Source organism: Lygodium microphyllum, chromosome 9 (assembly GCF_053477565.2).
Source record: "Lygodium microphyllum isolate KBCC chromosome 9, Lygodium_microphyllum_v1.1.10, whole genome shotgun sequence".
Classification (NCBI taxonomy): Eukaryota; Viridiplantae; Streptophyta; class Polypodiopsida; order Schizaeales; family Lygodiaceae; genus Lygodium; species Lygodium microphyllum.
The window spans coordinates 162,666,727-162,687,475 of NC_141143.1; the positions used below are offsets into that span (position 1 = coordinate 162,666,727).

Consider the following 20,749-nt stretch of genomic DNA (forward strand, 5'->3'; position numbering starts at 1 on the left):
GAATAAAGAAGTGCCTGGGCAGCCTCTCTATTTAAAGATGTGGATCCTCCCAAAAGGTTGGTGTTTGCTTCCGGGACATAGAAACTTTGGTAATGTTGAGTTTTGGGACTTTTTAAATGAGCTAATAAAGGTCTAACTGGTAATTTACCTTGTTTAACTGCTAATACACCTTTTTAAGCTGGACACCCCTAGATTGCAGAAATGCTAAAAGGACAAAGGGAAGTGAGATGAGAAGAGAATATAATTTTGAGCAGAGAGGGCAAGTTGATCTTGGTAACACTTCAAGTAGCTTTTGAGAGAAGACTGCTGAGAAGAGCTGATGACAGAGTGCATTGTCTAATGTGTGGGTTCAACATACATAATTGATGTTCAAGCTTTGAGTTTAAATGCGGTGCAGCATTTGAATGTAGCATAATGTCGTAAAAGCTAAAGATGTTAGACCACCCTGATGGGGTTTGAACCCATACAACTGGTGTATACCAGTGTGCTTGCCTTTTACACCACAGGGCTTGAGCACTTGTTTCGGAAGAGAGAAGCAAAGTCCACAAGAACCAAAGTGCATAGACAATATAAACCCTGCAGAAATCAAGAGAAAAGTTCGAGAGAACGCTATACAAGGACCTAGACAGCTAGTTCTTGTTTGGATGCGAAATGCAGTGGCTCCTTTAACATCATGAAACTGTTTGGCCTTTCACAACAGGCATGCTTTGTGAAACTGTGGGCTTGTCAAGTGACTAGAGACAAAGAACCTACCAACTGGAGGCATAACAGCATAGACTGGTGGAAAAGCAGTATAGACTGGATGCCAGGCAATCAAGGTAGAAGTGAATGACCAGTGCCCTGAGATTCAGTAGTGATCTGGTGGTCAGCCCACTTGCTCACAGGCAAGGCGAGTGACTTATTTGCTATCCAGTTTTGTACAGATTCAGAAGCTCAGCTACACAATGCAGATCATCATGTCGACTCCTCAAGCTGCAATACACTTCTTTGGGCAGAACAATGATCTACAATAAATGCAGTCTATGCATCCAAATGTATCCATGCAAGTGCAGACTCACCAGCCACTAAAGGCATCAGCAGCCGCTTGTGGCAACACCAGTGAATTCAGTTCTTCCAGGCAGCACCTTGGCTGTGCCACCTAGATTTAGAGACTAATTTTTATTTGAAGCCGAGGAAGTGAAAAAAAAAAGTGGAAGCTTCTGTGGAGCTTCAGAGGGGCATTGTTGAAAAGAAAAAGGAAAGCATCACTAGAAATGTCAGAGGAGAAGAGACATCTTGGTGAGAGAGAAACAATGGCAGCCGGAGCAGTAGAGAAATGTATTGCAGGCCTACCACATCCCCATCCAGGCTGGATTGAAAGGTTGTCAGATTCTCAAAATTTTGTGAGACGAGTTGACCTGCAAAGTATAGCATGAGGAGATTCAATCGGAAAAGTGTCACCAGCTATAGTTGATTTATCAAATACCCCCCTCTTGTGCCTTAAACTTTGGCAGAAGAAGACAGGGAGGCAGAAAAACAAGCGAAGGCATGTTGCCCTTTTCTCCTGTGACCTTTAACCTCTTATGCAATAAGAATCCACACGCCAAATGTTTTGATGAGTGTGAATACATTTTCACGACTCTCTCTTCAGCTTGAAAGAGGACAGACACGAGATCTCTCTTCCAAAATGGGGCTCATAAAATCTTCACCACCAATGTTAGTACCGTTTGACTTTGCTTGGGACAGTCATCAGTAATATGGAAGCTTGTGGTGTCATGTCCCCAAGTTGACTTGTTTGAGCTAGAACGGGCTTTGAACCCTTGCCTTATGTAAACTCCACTGCTTGCTGCCATCATTCACTGCACGACTGGATTATTGGTCCTGAGATCCAGTCTGGTTCCACTGCCACTACAAGCTTCACAGGTTTCAAATTCAGATTCTATACTTAACTAGCTCGCAAAGGTCTGTTAAGGTATTATGGGTATTGTCCACCAGACTTAATGTAAAGTGTGTAGTCAAGAGTCATCTGATACATCACTTGGAGTTAATCTGGCACCTTCTCTCCTCATCAGTGCTGCCTTGACTGTGAGGGCACCTGTAAGGTACCTCCGCAGTTACAACCATACATGGCGTGTCCCAATGAAGATTGTTTTGACCATATCAAGATAAGTCTCTATCAAAGTGGAAGAAAATGATGCTGAAATTCCACATTATATTAGAGATCTCTCGTGCAGTGTTTCATCTTATCTTAACTGCTTTCACTTCTTCTTATGACCTAGCCACCAGCTTTGGAGTACAAGAAAGCTCTGCTCAGAAATACATTCCCCATCCTCAAAATGTGTGAACAGGATGTGCATATTTGACCTGAATTTTGTTCCTCTCAATCTTTGAGATAACCAATGTGGCAAAATAGCAGTCACTACAACATGCATCCTCTTGACATATTTAGGTGTTACCTTCAAGTATATCCCTGAGAGCATGTGCAATGACCACCTACTCACTATGCACAAGCAGCTTACATTCCTTTCCATCATCTGAGATGGATTGTGACATCCAATGCAAATGTGGAGAATACCCTTCCAACCGTAATTTTTTACCAATATCCTTTAGCTTTACGTACATACAATTGCTCTGGGGATGGCTCTTATCACCCACAGTGAATAAATGCACATTTCCACTTACATCAGTCCACCAACAATGACCTGGTATTTTCCATGCTCCAGCTCTTGTTCTCAAATCCTCAATCTTTTCTGCATCTCCTTGCATGCCTGCAGCTGCATATATGTTACCCATGCACACATATGCTGAAGCAGATTCATCATCCAACTGTAATGCATGCTCAAAGGCCCATCTCCCAAGCGCCACATTTACTGAAAACTGACAAGCATCTGACAGCACCAGTGCCAGATTAGAGTCCGATACCTTCTCTATCACACTTATTGCCTTGTCAAAATGACCTGCACGGCTGAAAAGATCAACCAAACAAGTGTGGTGTTCTAGATTTGGAATGATATGATAAACATTGCTCATGATATCGAAGTATGTTTGCCCCTCCTCCACTAAACCTGCATGACTGCAAGCACTAAGCAAAACACTGAAAGTCACACCATCTGGCTCTATAAAGTCTCCTCTCATTTTGCTAAATAACTTGAAAACCATTCCAGCCTTACCAAGCCGAGCGTATCCAGCCATAAGGACATTCCAAGTGACGACATTCCGAACTGGAAGTTCATCAAACATATCTTGCGCTTTGGTAAGGACGCCACACTTAGCATACATGTCCACCAATGCAGTTCCAAGCACAATATCATGATTTGCCAATAATCCCAGCCTGCGGACCTCAGCATGTACCTTTTCACCCTCCTCAATTGCTCCTACGCTGCCGCAGGCTTTTAAGATGCACACAAAGGTAACTGCATTAGGAAAAAATCCTTCATCTCGCATCTGCTTAAAGCAGTTCACAGCTTCCTCACCAAGTTCATGCTGGGCATATCCAGCAATCAGCGCAGTCCAAGTTACTACATTCCTTACTGGAAGCCCATCGAACACTTCTTGTGCTTTGGCAAGTTCCCCACACTTAGCATACATGTCCACTAGTGCAGTGCTGAGCATGATGTCATGATTATCCAATAACCCCAGATTACGGACCTCTGCATGAATCTCTACACCCTTCTCAGTTGATCCTATGGTACTGCAAGCTTTCAAAATGCATACAAACGTGACCGCTGTCGGAGAGAAGCCCTCATCTCGCATTCGTCTAAAGCAGTTGAGAGCTTCCTCAGCCAGCCTGTTCTGAGCATATCCAGCAATTAGCGCATTCCAGCAAACAACATTTCGTACTGGAAGCCCATCAAACACTTCTTGTGCTTTGGTAACTGCACCACATTTGGCATACATGTCCACCAAAGCAGTGCCTAGCACAATATCGTTAGTATCTAATAAACCCAGCCTGCGGACCTCAGTATGTATGTCTTCACCCTTCTTGGTTGCTCCTATGCTGCCGCACGCTTTCAAGATGCATACAAAGGTGGCTGCATCTGGGCAGAAGCCCTCATCTCGCATCCGCTCCAAGCAGCTCAGAGCTTCTGCACCAAGCCCATGCTGTGCATACCCAGCAATCAGCGCAGTCCAAGAGACTGCGTCCCGTATTGGAAGCCCATCGAACACTCCTTGTGCTTTGGCAAGTGCACCACACTTCACATACATGTCCACCAGTGCATTGCCAAGCACGATATCATGGCTTTCCAATAACCCTAGCCTATGGACCTCAGCATGTATCTCTTTGCCCTTCTCAGTCGCTCCTATGCTACCACAAGCTTTCAAAATGCACAAAAAGGTTATTGTGTTTGGGGAGAAGCCCGCATCTCGCATCTGCCCAAAGCAGTTCAAAGCTTTCTCACCAAAACCATTTTGGGCATATCCACAAATTAACACATTCCAAGATACTATGTCCCATACTATTAGCCCATCAAAAACTTGCTGTGCTTTAGTAAGCATACCACACTTGGCATACATGTCCACCAATGCATTGCCAAGCACAACATCATGATTTTCCAATAATCCCATCCTACGAACCTCGACGTGTATCTCTTCACCCTTTACGAATGCTCCTATGGTACCACAAGCTTTCAAAATGCATGCAAAGGTGATTGCGTCTGGAGAGCAGCCCTCATCTTGCATCCGCCCAAAGCACTTCAGAGCTTCCTCACAGAGTCCGTGCTGGGCATATCCAGCAATTAGCACAGTCCAAGAGAATGCATCCCGTACAGGAAGCCCATCAAACACTTTTTGAGCTTTTGCAAGTGCACCACACTTCACATACATGTTGACTAATGCTGTGCCAAGCACAATATCATGGCTATCCAATAACCCCAGCCTGCGGACCTCCTCATGTATTTCTTCACCCTTCCCAGTTGCTCCTATACTGCCACATGCTTTCAAAATGCATGCAAATGTGATTGCATCTGGGGAGAAGCCCTCAGCTCGCATCTGCTCAAGGCAACTTAGAGCCTCCTCACCAAGGCCATGCTGCGCATATCCAGTGATTAGTGTGTTCCAAGCGACTGCATTCCGTACTGGAAGTGCATCGAACACTTCTTGAGCTTTGGCAAGCACACCACACCTGGCATACATTCGGATGAGAGCAGTGCCGATATAAATGTCCCTTTGAAGCAATCCTGTTTTGACAATGTCAGCATGTATTCTGCTCCCTTTAGGCAGGTCCTTCTGTTTGCCACAAGCCTTGATTGAGTCCATGAGGTCCCGTACAGTACACGACTCTCCAGCTTTCACTCTCAAGTCCTCTTGGATGCAAGGTGGATTGTGCCCAGAGTCCATGTGTGGGGGCTGCCTGGTCTGTCTGCGCCTGAACACAGGGGCCCTCGGCTGATGCAACGTCCAAAAGTGCTCACTCTCTAACGAAAGAATGAATGAATGAATGCAATTGCAAGCTATTGTAACAGATCGTGGCGATTCATACCTTGTTGGTGCTGCTCCGATTGTGCCGGAATTGGGACTCCTTCCACAGATTGTCTAGGTCCCTGCATGCCATCCCGATGCTTCAGAAATCTGTTATGCACAAGAAAACGGAGAGCCGATTTGCGAATGAGCGGCCATATATCAGTACAATGGTGTGAATCAAAGTATATATCACCATGTCTTTTACGTGAATACACAGAGTAAGATTTTTGCACATTAACACTGACGAGCGCTCCACTCGAGGACCCGTGCAAACGCAGACCATTAGGTGACTATAACGCGATGGTGTTTAATCTCGCTCTCTCTCTCTCTCTCTCTCTCTCTCTCTCTCCATAAATGTACAAACATGCATCTCATAGAACTCATGGTGGTAGAGCATTAGAGTTAATCGATTAGACAAACAATTGTGTAAACGCTTGAATATTTATGCATACATCGTTATATGTTTCTTTTATATGCTTGTCACATTCATCGTCACACATTAACATACACAACATACTTGGTGATGATGATATGTACAATTCCTACTGGCGTATCTACGTGACTCATATGATATTGGTGCTTCTTCAAAGTAGATGTATTTACTTCAATCCATATAATTAGTTAATTCATGTCCTTGTCTATGGTAACATTGTGGCATGGTGCTTGACAGCCATATGCCACTTAGGTAGAATGCAGAATTGGGTGCTTGCTTAGCTTCTTGAGCTTCTTATACCCACTTCTTGACTTTGTCAATTATTTCTAGCTATCGCTTTCTTGTCACCTTGTTGTCTTTGACCAATGTGACAATGTCTCTTAGGTTATTAATGTGCAGTACCCCCAACCTTTGGAAGCATTTAAATGTTGGATGGAGGGTGAGGAAGAACATACATTTTAATTTAACTATGGTGGCTGATAGTTATAAAGTTTGAATACTAGGTGTGCTGAAGGATTGCCTTGACAAAAACCAACTTCACAGTGATCTTCATTGTGATGAAGGGGGTCCATTACAAGTTACCTTTAGACCGGCCTTAGATGCAAAGTACTTGACTCATTAAGGATTGGGGTAATGGACTAGTCTTCTTCAGGAATTAGTAGGACGTGTTGAGGGTTGAGATGGAAAGCTAGAAAGTCATGCCATTGATCTTAATACTATATCCGATGTGCTTTAGGGGGATGCAAATCATACTACACATCAAATTCCATTAGCAAATATATCCACTAATTCGGATGATGAACAAGATTGCATGCACATTCTATCCATGCTTGGCGTACCATTTACAGAAGAAGAGGAGTAAAGAAAAGCAAATGAAACACTCAACCAAACTAGTGAATGTAAGCTTACTACACACATGACCCAACCTAGCACCTTAGATTTGATAATAACTATCCTTATGAAGAATCCAGAACTTTTTGACCTAACATTATAGGATTCTAGACAAAGCCATACTTTTGCCTTTCTTGAAAGCAAGTTCCATTTTAGTGGCCATAAGGCAAGGCAAGATGGTACATGACCAGAACATAAGAGATGGCCTTGAAAAGGATGTTGTCATTGGTAGTGCACTTATCGATTATGTATACAAGATGCCAAAGCTAGGATTGTGCTCATGCCTTATTTCAGAAAGTTGAGAAAGATTCTCGCTTAGTGGCGATGGTGTCTAAAGAACCACCTTGAAACTAACCTACTGATATTCAAAGAGCTACTTCAATAGTATGAGTATAAATGGACAAGGTTGCACCAACCTATTGATATTCAAAGTGAAGATGATGAGGACGAAAAGTCTAGAGAATATGATTCCAATGGCAAAACCATAGAACAAATCATGGTGGATCCTAAATCGAAGAAGGTGGACAAACTCATTGTGGATGCTAGAGTCATCAGAGTTAAGTCTGGGCTAGCACAATTGGAATATTTGAAGTGCTCAATCACAAGCGATTAGGATTTCACCCTTAGACCTTGGCAAGCAAGGAGGCATACAACTTCCTCGATGGATTCTTAGATGCAAGTACACCCTGATGGACTGGCATAAAACCACATTTGCTATTGAATGGGGGATGTTCCCATACATTGTCACCCCCTTCGGTTTGGCAAATGCACCAATGATCTTCAAAAGCTTAATGTGTATGATTTTTAAGGACATGCTCCGCAAATACGTTGAAGTATTTATCAATGACCTTTGCGTTAATTCCTCATGGGATGAACACTTAAAGAAACTTCACTCTACCTTGAAAGGTGTAGGCAATATAATGTGTCCTTAAATCTACTCAAGTGTCAATTTTTGGATAAAACATGGTATCATTCTAGGATATGTTGTGTCTAGAAATGGAATAATGATTGACATCTCAAAGATTCTAGTCATTGTGGAACTGTCTCTACCAGAAAATACAAAGCAAGTTCAATGTTCTCTTGGACACACTTGTTACTATAGACACTTCATGCTCAACTATGCATCCATTGCAAGACCGTTGTACAGGCTCTTGGTAAACATGGAGTGGATTAATGGATACTAACAAGCTTATGAAGCTTTAAAGAAGGCTCTAATTTGTACACCTATTGTATGAGCCCCTAATTGGAAGCTAATATGCACATTGATGCAGCCAAAATTGCCATTACAGCTATGCTTTGCCAACCAAGTGAACACAACATGGATTTTCCAATGAGCATAGAGTAACCATGTAGAAATACTTGCAAGAGTTCCCTTCTTTATAAGGCTCATTAATATAGAGAAAATGTTTGAAGTCTGTCCTAGTCTAAGTTTACATGAGGGGACATGTGCTCCTTCAAAGGCATTGTTGACAAACATCGAGACCTCCTATGAATCTTCTCTATTTTCAGGAGCTAGTATGATCAACATCGACATCAAGTTCTCTCCAAGGCACCTTGTTGGTGGCATGTACACCCACTGCTTGGGTATCCATGGTCTTATCTAATGGTCATTTTTGTATGTACTATGATGACTCATAACCATTTATATTGTATTGCATACTCAAAGAATAATTTGCACCTCTTTTGTTTCTTCTTTGATTTACCCATAGGAGTTTAATAAAATGAAAAAATTTAAACTTCAAAAATGAAGATGAAACTTGAATGATCTTGTGCTAATCTTACTTGGGCTGTTTACAAAAGAAGCATGAAAAGGCATTGATTTCTCTTCCTTACTAGAACTAGTAGGAGTAACAAGCACTCCCATATGCATTTTGTTGAAAACTCATAGCGTGGTCGACCAAGTTGCATCACCATCCCTTGATGCAACTAGATAACGATGGCCTTGATCTTAGGGTGAATAGGTGTAGTGCTCCATGGCAGGTAAATGAAAGTTTCTCAAAATAGGGTTAACCCAACCACAAAAACTTCAAGGCACTCATGGAGCATAGGCAAAACTTTGTCGAACACAACCTTGTTGGCCACCATGTCTATAGAGAATAGCTTATATAGAGAAACAAGAAGACATGAAGAGCAAGAGGGTGACAAGAGAGAGAGTTGAATGCAACACTTGGTATATGAGTACAATGATGAAAGAAAATTTCATTTGTCAGTCATTATTATAACAAACATGCCAAAATTAATGGTTTTGCAATTTTGTGCTTGGCATGTGTCCAATAAAAGAGTTGAACCACACTAGGTAACCATGAACACATAAATTTCCCATGGTTTTTGGATTGTCTCGTGTCTCATTGCGATGTTGCTTCCACAGCATAAAGTGAGTACAATTGTAGTTACTTTTGCTCCTTGCATTGCTAATCTGCATGGCCTATAACGAAAAGTGCTCTAAAGACCATGATTTTCCTGTTCTTTTTGCTAAATTTTCCTTATTCAACAATAACCTTTTGCTTCAACATGAATCACAATTTTGTTTTAAAACACTTGGGAAAAAGTAGAGAGAGAGAGAGAGAGAGAGAGAGAGAGAGAGAGAGAGAGAGAGAGAGAGAGAGAGAGAGAGAGAGAGAGAGAGAGAGAGAGAGAGAGAGAGAGAGAGAGAGAGAGAGAGAGAGAGAGAGAGAGAGAGAGAGAGAGAGAGAGTGTGTGTGTGTGTGTGTGTGCAAGTGTTTTGGTAGTTATTGGTAAACAAAACAAAACAACTCACCATGAGTATTTTTACACACAAAATATCAGAGTACACTCTTGCAAAGCAATATATCATGGAGTGCCTTAATGTGTTTTGTGGTAGCAATTTCAACTCAGAATTATGCTTCATTGCAATAATTGGTTTATGATCAAGTCACTCAAGTCTTATTCCTTTACCCTATTATGGTACACAAGAAATATTCTTGCAATGAATATGCCATTAGGGAATATCCACCCTTGCCAACATCTTATAGAGCCTTAGAAATAATAGTAAATTTTCATAGTTTTGTACTAGTAACTTTACATGAAGTTCATGATTAGAACTCTATTGTATTTGAATATGAATTGTCTTTTGTATTTGGATACCAAGTATCTTTTGACATGATATTTACACATGCGTAAGAGAGGAAGGTTTAATTTTTTAGCAATCTAATTCTAAGTATTTACATATTTATTAATCAAAATCACAAAGGCTTGACAATGGATGATACTTATAAGGAGCTCCAAAGAAAAGAAATTCCTCTTGAAGAAAACTTGCCACCAAACTTTAATAGAGAATGATCCAAGACAAAACAAGATATGGAGGCTTAAATCACTATTGTGAATCAATCCATGTCTACACACCTTTGTCTCACCTATGAGGCCAAGCTACGATGCAAACAATGGTACTAAGGTCATGGGGTAACCGAAGCTTTCTATACTATGGAGCAAATCAAGCTGTGAAAGGATGATACTCCTTTGAATCCATTTTGCAAATAAATCAAGCTATGAAAGGGTTACCATCATCCCTTGAATCCATCATGATGAATGAATTTTATAGTGTTCATGAGCCAAAATTTACCTTGAAAGGTACCTAAATGGAATAAAGCCCAAATCCTATGTGCTAAAGGGAATGTTATCTTTCAAGAACTAGAAGGGAACAATGTATAGAGTTAAGGGAAACTAGGGAGCATAAGAGTCCAACTAGCCAAGGTAAGTGAACTTTATAAGGGGCTAAGAAAGGGACAACTAATTTATATGATTAGACTGAACAAGGTTGAAAAGTCCAAGCAATGAATGTTACCTCTATATCAAAGACTTTAATTATAACCTCCTAGAAGATTTCACATAGTTACCTCTAAACAAAGGAGTTGCCCATGAGATAGAATTGATCCATAGAGCAGAGCATGTATCCAAAAGACCATACAAGATGTACACCTTTGAAGCTATCAAGCCTAAGAAGCAACTAAGGTAGCTAATTGAACAAGACTTCACCTGCCTAAGTAATAGTCTCACTTAGGGTAGCACTTGCTCTTTTCTAAAAGAGAAGCATAGATCCCTTTGTATTGACTTTGAAGGACTAAACCATTTACCCAAAATTGACAAACTCCTAGGCCAAATATATGGGGCTAAGGATTTCTCCAACAAAAAAAATCTTAAGGTTAGGATGCTCTAAAATGTGAATCAAGAAGTAGGATATCCCAAAGATTGTCTTCAGCACTAGATATGAATTTGAGTTCTTGGTCCGCATCATGCCATTTGGATTGACCAATGCCCCAACAATCTTTGGTCAATCGATGCAAGATACTTTTGGCCATACCTATATGAGTTTGTGCTAGTATTCTTTGACGGTATGCAGGTATATTCCAAACCTCCAAAGGATCATGAGATTCATCTTAATAGTGTGATCCAAGCCCTTTGCAAAGGCAAGCTCTATGCCAAGAAAAACAAGCATATAATTTTCATGAATAAGATTAAATACTTGGGGTTATGTTATCTCTATCAAAGAAATCTCAATAGATCCTGTGAATGTGAAGAACATCCTAGATTGGCCAATTCCCTAAATGGTCAAATAAAATTGAGGATTATTTGGATTGATGGCGTGATATTTAATCTTTCTGAAGTATTATTGTCTTATAGAGTCGAACCTCGAACCAATCTCTTGAAGAAACACACTCCAATTATATAGTAGTCCAACACCAAGAAAGCTTTACTAAACTCAAGAAATGTTGAACCATAGCCCCTATTGCTAAGACTTGTTGACTTTAACTAAGAATTTGAAGTGATACCTAATGCAAGAAAACTTGAGATTGGAGGGGTGTTGGTACAAGAAGGCATGTGGCTTATACCTCTCAGAAGTGGAAACCTTACAAATCCAACTATGTCACACATGACCTAGAGCTATTTGTAGTTATTCATGCCTTGGAACAATGGAGACACTATCTATTGGGGAGGAAGTTCATATAAACTACTCATTGTCAAAATGCTCCAGGGTGAAAGCTCAAACAAGGAACGAGCCAAGATAAAGGACTATTGTACAAGCAACATGTGTCTCTATTTCTAAGATTGCCTTTTTATTCTAGAGAATTAAGTTGTTAAAGTTAAGATCTTGTGAAAAACTCATGATGGACCAATATTTGTACATCTAGGCTATATTGAGTCCATTAACATTGTTCAAAGGAGCTACCATTGGCTAGAAATGAAAGGGGATATATACTCATATGTGACCTAGTGCCTAACTTGCCAAAGGGTTAAGGCATAAAGAAACAAGTTGCTAGGAAAACTTCAACCCTTTGACATTCTACATAAGAAGTGGGAGTCTATAATCATGGATTTTGTAGTCAAATTACTTACTACTAGTGGGGATGAATATTATGACCTTTTGTTACATTATTCTTGCATGTCTGTATGAATATGGACAACTCATGATCTCTCATGTGGTAATACAATTACTGCATCTAGCTCACTATATATTATGTATTACAAGCTCAACAATTATGGAAAATGTGTGAAAGATATAGCATGCGTAGTTATAGATTCTAAGCTTGTTTTGAATGTAAAACTCTAGCATGGATATTTTGGTTATCTGAATTTTTTTAGGTTACTCATTTGTAAATGTATGATGTGGTGTCTTCATTTTCTACTCTAGAATCAATTATAACATACATTCATGAGGGTTTTATGTTGTATAAAATGCAATGTTCTCCCTTTCCAAATGATGGTTCAACGAGAGCTATTCACAAATTGTAACTTGTATATAGTGATACTTGTGGTTTGATGGATTAAAACACAATCTTTTGACAATTACATATATTCATAACTTTCATTGATGATTACTCGAGACACACATGGGTGTATCCTTTGAAAATAATTCTAAAGTGTTCTTGTTCAAGCATATTGTGTGTATCATTGAGAATTTGTTAGGATTAAAGTGGACACTCTTTGTTTTGATCGAGGAGGAAAGTATATGTCTTAAGAATTTAACATATTTTTTGTTAAAGTATAATATACTAATGTACAATACCATAGCTATAATCTACCGCACCAAAATGGTATAGTTGAGAGAAAGAATAGATCTCACATGTATATGGTACATACAGTGTTGTATACACTGCAACAATAGAAGAGAGAGAAAAGATCTCGCATGGAGATGACATGATGTATGATCAAAAGTCAATGTTTGTCACATGGTTTTTGACTCAATATTGTTATCTACATATCTTATATATTGTTATCCACATATCATTATATACTAAATAGGTGTACTTTATCACTCTAAATAAGGCTTGATATAGAAAAATTCAATTTGTTGCTCACTTGTGTGTTTTTTGTTTTCCAAATTTTACATTATTATTTAATGTTGCAAAAGTTTGGATGATAAGATTATGAAGTTTCTCGCCACAAACTAAGAATATTTTTTAGTCCTAATGTCATCTTTATAGAAGATGTTGTGCAACATTTACTTTCATGTACCATTTCGTCTACCAAGGAGATAGATATAAACTCATAGGACATATATGACACTTTGTTGCCTCTTTCTAGTGATAAATAGTGAATGTAGCACCAAATGAGGTAGTTCTTCAGCCTATATAGGTCTCTAAGAAATTCATAAATCAATCTATTCTTTATGCAAATTTGGATAATATACTTAAAGAGAGAGCAAAGATTGAGAAGTCCAAGACTATTTCAAAATGGTTGGTGCAAATATTACAATATAGTAAATTGGATGCATCTTCATCTAATCATTACTCATTTTAGCATAATGTATCTAATAAATCAAATTCTAATGCACTGGCTCTTTTTGCTATGAGTGATAAGGATCGACATATTTCTTTTAGAGAGATAGGAAATTCAAAAAGACTGAAGGGCAACTATGCAGCCTAACTATAATGTTATGGTTAACAATGACACTTGGTTCTTGTGTGACGTGTTTCCTATCCAAAAGGCTATTGGTAGTAAAAAGTGGGCTTACAAGTTGAAAAGTAAGCTAGATGGTAGTATTGATCTCTATAAGGCTAGACTTATGACAAAGGGCTATGCTCAATAGAAGGGTATTGACTTTGATGACACCTTTGCTCCCACTTATTATATGAAGACATTTCGTAAGATTTGTGCATTAGCAACTATGTATGGTTGGGATATACATCAATTGCATATTAAACTACATTTTTTTAGTGGTGATTTACATAAGGAAATATATGCATTTCAATCTCAAGATTTTATTCAGAAAGGGCAAGAAAGAAAAATGTGCAAATTGGCATGAGAATAAGTATATATAATCAACTACATGTGATTTTCAAAGTAGTCCAACTGAGAGTACCTTCTATGTTAGATATGAAAGTGATGCGCCTCTAATCATTAAGGTTTGTATCAATTACTTGCAATTCATTGGTCCTAATGAGAAACATATTGCTAGTGGAGTCTCTTTATGCCAATTAAAGTATGTTGAGACATTGTTGCATAGATTTGGTCTTGAGGATTGTGAGCCTATTACTATTCCTATAGAGACAAGTTTGAAGTTGAGCCTTCATGATACTAGATTGCTTTCATATATTTCTCTTTCAATGGCCCATTCGGTGCTTTATGTATGCATTACAATGATTGAGATTCAATTTGTAGTGTGACAAACAAGGAAGTTTGCACATAGCCCAACCATTAGGCATTGGCAAGTAGTTAAGTATATTATTCAATATTTGAGTGGTACTCAATACCTTGGGTTGTTTATCCCAAGGGAGGATCATTCGTGTTAGGTTTACGTGTATTTTGGATTCTAATTGGGTTGGTTATTATGATATGTGTATTCAAAAGTGGTTTTTCATTTATGCTTGGAACTTGTGAATATCGTGGTTTTGAGCAAGAAGCAAGTCCATGGTGGCCACTTCTAGTTGTGAAGCAAAGTACAAGGAAACTTTCATAAATACACTTGAGTGTGCTAGGCTCACATGACTTTGGTTTGATTTGGGTGTTGGATGATCATCTTTCGTCACTAACTTAACTAACAATTAGAGCACATTAATAGTGCATGAAACCCAATGTTCCAAGCTTAGACTAAGCACATTGAGGCACATGATTATTATGTAAGGGAGAGACTCTCTATCGGAGAAATATGATAAATTTCATATCTTTTTACAAAAGCTTTGCATTGTGAGAAGTTCGAAGCTTTTGGTAAACATTTGGGCTTACTCCCCTTTGTGGATGGATCATAGTCCAAAGGGTTTGGTATTTCCCTATATTTAGTACCAGCTCTTGTTCACCACATCACTCTCAAGGGGGATTGTCACCATCTTTCAATTATGAAATATTCGAACACACTTAGGACCATCCGGGTACCTTTTTACCTCGCTATGAGGTTTCTTTCCCCTTGGCTTTGTACATATGCCCATTCACTTTAGGGACGAATTAGTCTTGTATGATATTTTGCATTGATACTTCTCGACACACTTTGTATTGTGTGCTTCCAACTTTTTCTCCAGGTTATATGAATGAAATCTTGCAACTCTTAATCCAACTAGATGATGAGCAAATTGTAATCTGAGCTCAAGAAGTTCTTGAAATGTAGCATGAAAGAATTCTTGATATTTGACAGAAGCCTCGCGAGCCTCGCATGCTATGAAAATATCTTGTACAATGAAAAAATTATCTAGAATACCACATAGGTAGAGCGAGCCACTAGTTCCTCTCCAGATGAGGATATCTCAAATTTTCTCAAAGGAAAATGATGTAATGCACTCATCATGTAATTCAAGTACTCAAATGGATTGTCACCCTAAATCTTAAATTATACTCTATGAGTTGCAAGCAATTAGTTTAAACTTTAAACTAAGGAAATTTAATAGCTTAAATCTTATTTAAATGTTAAGCATGTTAGATAGTGAGTATATCATGAGGACATTAGCAAGTCCTAAATAGAATGGAAAACACAAGAACAATCAACAAAGTGTTAGATCAGATACTCATGAGAATTAGATTGTAGATGCTCTGCATTCAACTTTTTAGGACTCATTAGGCTTTTGTTGACCCTCTAATAAGTTCCACATCATCTTTTGCTTTTGAAAAATGGAGCTTTACATATTTAGCATCTACTTCAAACTTCAATATTGAACTCTAGATATATATCATCTACTTCTTAAGAGCTTTCCATTGATATATGATATGATAAGATTTGGATGTAAGGAGTGTGAGACGTAGAAAAAGGGACTCAGAAAGTTCCATAATGAAAAGTTTTTAAGTTAAAATTAGAATGTCAAACATAACTTGAGCATATATCAAATAGAAATTTATCAAACGTTCAAAACTTAATTGTATTCCTTGAGAGATATCCAATTATATATCATATGAGAGGGTTTTGATATAAGATTAATAAGGCTCACTAAGACCATAGAATATGTCAAGGAATAGATTGCCATGCTATACAATAAGAGTGCTTTAACAAATCAAGCCATTACTAATATTGTAGGATTTTACTTTTCAATCTAGTTTTTATTTTGACCTTATGTATAGGACATAATTCCATCAATGTCAATGTTGGTCTATGGCATGCTTTGGTTAAGAGTCCAGTTTGTGCGAGCTCTTTCCATCTACAATTAGGTATCTTTTGTTAGACTAATACCTTACTCTATGAATTTCTTTACATAAGGGGATTATCACAATACTTATGATATGTCAGCAATACTATCAATAACCAAAATGGTCAAGTAGTCAACTTGAGTAATCAAGGAAATCGAATTCAAGTGTTCCATTCTTATAAATACTCTAAAATTTCATACTGCATACACTCCTAACATGTGATGGAACTTTTCAAAACCCAACAATTTAAATTGGTCATTTAGGCCCTAATGTTGAGAACAAATACATGCTTCCATGCTCATGGTTTGCATGTCCATCCTTGTGTATCACAACTTCACAACAAGCTAGTTTCTAATTCTCATCAACCATCAAGGTTCCCCCAAAAAGCAACTAAATTTATAGCTTGCAGAATGCTTGCAGAATGCTCTCAATCTTGTCTTCATGTAGTGTGCATATAATGTCAACAATTGTAATCTTCCCTTATCTTTCAAGACCTATCAAAACTATTCCAAATATTAAGTTCTTTAGCAGTCTAGGTTGTTTCCTTTTCATTAATTTTGCAATTGTCCACTTTGCTAACTTGTTTACAGTTTTTATCATTTATTCCATTGCCATGTGGTAGAATGGTTCATCCTTTTGGATAACCATTAGTGGAATTTTCATATTGACAAAATGTCATTGAGGCTTGGTCTCTACCATAACATAGTTGACTTTGAGATCTCTTGCATCCTATAATATACAAAACATGACTAATGTATATCCATAACCCTTTCCATAGAGGCTTCACTAGCATGGGTAATCCAGGAGTCCTACCTTGGAACCCTCACATTAAATGAGCTGCTGTACTTGTTCTTGTAAACTAGCAATTGCATGTACAGTGGGAAACTTTTCACAACGCCCACAAACCATATATTCCTTTCCATCATCTGGCATTGCTTGTAATACCCAATGCAAATGTGGGGAATACCCTTCTAGCCGTAAATTTTTATGTATGTCTTTAAGCTTTGCATACAAACGATTGCTCTGAGGATGACCTTTATCCCCTACCATAAATGAATGTACAGCTCCACCTACATCAGTCCACCAACAACGTCCTGGCATCTTCCATTTTCCATTTTTTGTTCTCAAAGCCTCAACCTTATCCGCTTCTTCTTGCATGCCAGCAGCTGCATATATATTACTCATGCAGACATAATAATATGCTGCAGCACACTTATCACCCAGCTGCAATGCTTGTTCAAAGGCCCATTTTCCAAGCTCCACATTTCCGCAATTTTGACAGGAATCTGAAAGAACCAACCACAAGTCAGAATCTGGTACCCTTTTTATCACGCTTATTGCCTTGTCAAAGTGGCCGGCACGGCTGAAAAGTTCAACCAGGGACGCATGATGTTCTAAAGTCGGGATGATGCTATAGACACTGCTCATAATATCAAAATACTTTTGCCCTTCCTCCACTAGACCTGCATGACTGCAAGCAGTAAGCAAAACACTGAAAGTGGCACCATCTGGCTCTATACATTCTCCTCTCATTTTGCTGAACAAGTCAAAAACCTTTTGAGCCCTACCAAGCCGAGCATATCCAGACATGAGTGCAGTCCAAGAGACTGCATCCCGTACTGGAAGCTCATCAAACACTTCTTGCGCTTTGACGAGTACACCGCACTTGACATACATGTCCAACAACGCAGTGCCCAGCATAATATTATGATCTTCCAGTAAACCCAGCCTGCGAATCTCAGCATGTATCTGTTCACCCTCCTCGGTTGCTCCTATGCTGCCACAAGCTTTCAAAATGCCCACAAAGGTGCTTGTGTTCGGGGAGAAGCCCTCATCTCGCATCCTCTCAAAGCAGTTCAGAGCCTCTTCACCATATCCGTGCTGGACATATCCAGCAATTAGTGCATTCCAACAGACGGCATTCTTTACTGGAAGCCCATCAAACACTCGTTGGGCTTTGGCAAGTGCCCCACACTTGCCATACATGTCCACCAATGCAGTGCCTAGCATTAAATCATCACTTTCCAATAAACCCAAACTACGGAGTTCAGCGTGTATTGCTTCACCCTTCTTGGTTGCTTCTATGCTTGCACAAGCTTTCAAAATGCAGATAAAAGCGGCTGCATCTGGAAAGAAACCTTCATCTCGCATCTGTTCAAAGCGTTTCAAAGCTTCCTCACCAAGCCCATGCTGAGCATACCCAGTGATTAGTACAGTCCAGGAGACTGCATCCCGTACTGGAAGCGCATCAAACACTTCTTGCGCTTTGGCAAGCACACCACACTTGGCATACATGTCCACCAATGCAGTGCCTAAAACAAGATGGTGATTTTCCAATAATCCCATCCTGCATGCCTGGGCATGTATTGCTTCACCCCTTTTAGCTGCTCCTATGCTGCCGCAAGCTTTCAAAATGCATACAAATGTCGCTGCATCTGGGAGGGTGCCCTCATCCCTCATCCGTTCAAAGCAATTCAGAGCTTCTTCACCAAGCCCATGTTGCACATATCCAGCAATTAGCACAGTCCAAGTGACTGCATTCCGTACAAGAAGCCCATCAAACACTTGTTGTGCTTTGGCAAGAGCACCGCATTTGGCATACATGTCCACCAATGCTGTTCCCAGGACAATATCATGATTCTCCAATAAGCCCCGCCGCTGGACCTCTGCATGTATCTCTTCACCTTTCTCAGTTGCTCCTACTGTGCCGCAAGCCTTCAAAATGCATATAAAGGTTGTTGCATCTGGGGAGAAGCCCTCATCTTGCATCCAGCCAAAGCAATTCAGAGCCTCCTTGCCAAGCCCATGCTGGGCATACCCAGCAATTAGCACAGTCCAAGAGACTGCATCCCGTATTAGAAGCCCATCAAACACTTGTTGCGCTTTCACAAGCGCACCACACTTGATGTACATGTCCACCAAGGCAGTGCTGAGTAAAATATTGTGATTTTCCAATAATCCCAGCCTGCGCACCTCTGCATGTATCTCTTCACCTTTCTGGAGTGCACCTATACTGCTGCAAGCCTTCAAAATGCATACAAAAGTAACTGCATCTGGGGAGAAGCCCTCATCTCGCATCCGTCCAAGGCAGTTGAGAGCCTCCTCAGCGAGCCCATGCTGTGCGTATCCAGCGATTAGTGCATTCCAAGATGCTGCATCCCGAACTGGAAGCCCATTGAACACTTCTTGAGATTGTGCAAGTGCACCGCACCGGGCAAACATTCGGACTAGAGCAGTGCCAATATAGATGTCCCTCTTAAGCAGTCCTGTTTTGAGGATATCAGCATGGATCCTGCTGCCTCTGTCGAGGTCCTTCTGTTTGCCACAATCCTTGATGGAGTCCATAAGGGCCCGAATGGCATCGAATTCTGCAGCTCTCACTCTCATCTCCTTCTGCGGATTGTGCCGACCGGGCAGCTTTGTCTGTCTGTGCCTGAAGTCGGGGGACCTTGTGCTTTCTTCGCAATGAATGGATGCAGATGTATAGAATTGGAACAGAGTGTGCTGTCCTACCTTCTTGCTGTGTCGATTGTGCCAGAATTGGGATTCCCTCAATAGCAAGTATGGATCCCTGCACGCCATTCCGGTGCGTTGCAGGCGAAAGAAACTCAAGAAAACCCAGAGATTTCAGAGGGGAAGCCATGAGCCAAACAGGCCAACGAGACTGCAGTCAAACCAGCAGCATCTGTTGATACTTGCGCAATCGGATACTAAGGCAACCCCATCTACTCACCATGATCTACAAGTTTCTCCACTAGGAGAGAAACATTTCTGTTGCACGAGTGCTCGGCATGGGCTAGTTTCTCAAGGCTGTCGGTTTGCATGGACGGAGAGATTGGCTGAAGCGCTGGGGAGAGTCCTTTACGCTCCTTCTACCACGGCCTTGGTCAGCGTCATCAAACAAGAGGAGTGCTTGCATTCTCTAAGACAGGAACAGGCCCCAACTGAAGATACTCAAAGCCTTTGATGCACACGGCACCCAACTACTAACTGATGCAAAGTTTTCGGCGTACCCGAGCAGTTGCTTCATCTATAAGGAGAGGGGACCCTTCGCAATGGCGTGTCCTAGAAGAGATATGGAGCGGGGGAAAGCTCATGAGGGTAGGAACGCTGCCAAGAAGCCAAAGAAGGATGAAGGAACTTCTAAAAGCCCAGCTAGAAGATCTCATACAATGAGAGGCCCAAAGTCCCAATTGTGAAGGAGGAGGTTAAGGCACAATGCATAAGGGACAAAGAGAACCAAGTTCTAAAGCCAAAGCAACCATTAGGGGAAAAAAAAAGCCTAAAGGTAAGCAAAAGATCTCCCTTAAGAAGTTGGCCCACAAACCCTTCGTGGATGGTATGCAGCCTTGGATGGAGAAGAGGAGATGTTCGAGGATGGAGATGATCTTCACTAGCAACATGACAAGCACCCTCAAATTC

General features: G+C 40.2%; 1 protein-coding gene across 1 annotated transcript; it reads right to left on the bottom strand.

The window, feature by feature from the left end:
* Positions 1–47: 47 nt before the first annotated feature.
* Positions 48–20,545, bottom strand: LOC148031818 (pentatricopeptide repeat-containing protein At3g09040, mitochondrial-like). Its single transcript, XM_087685491.1, is given in 3 exon segments — positions 48–2,315; positions 2,317–5,182; positions 17,769–20,545. Coding segments are annotated over 3 exon segments (5,085 nt in total). The 5' UTR covers positions 19,910–20,545; the 3' UTR covers positions 48–2,237.
* Between the last annotated feature and the right edge of the window lie 204 nt (positions 20,546–20,749).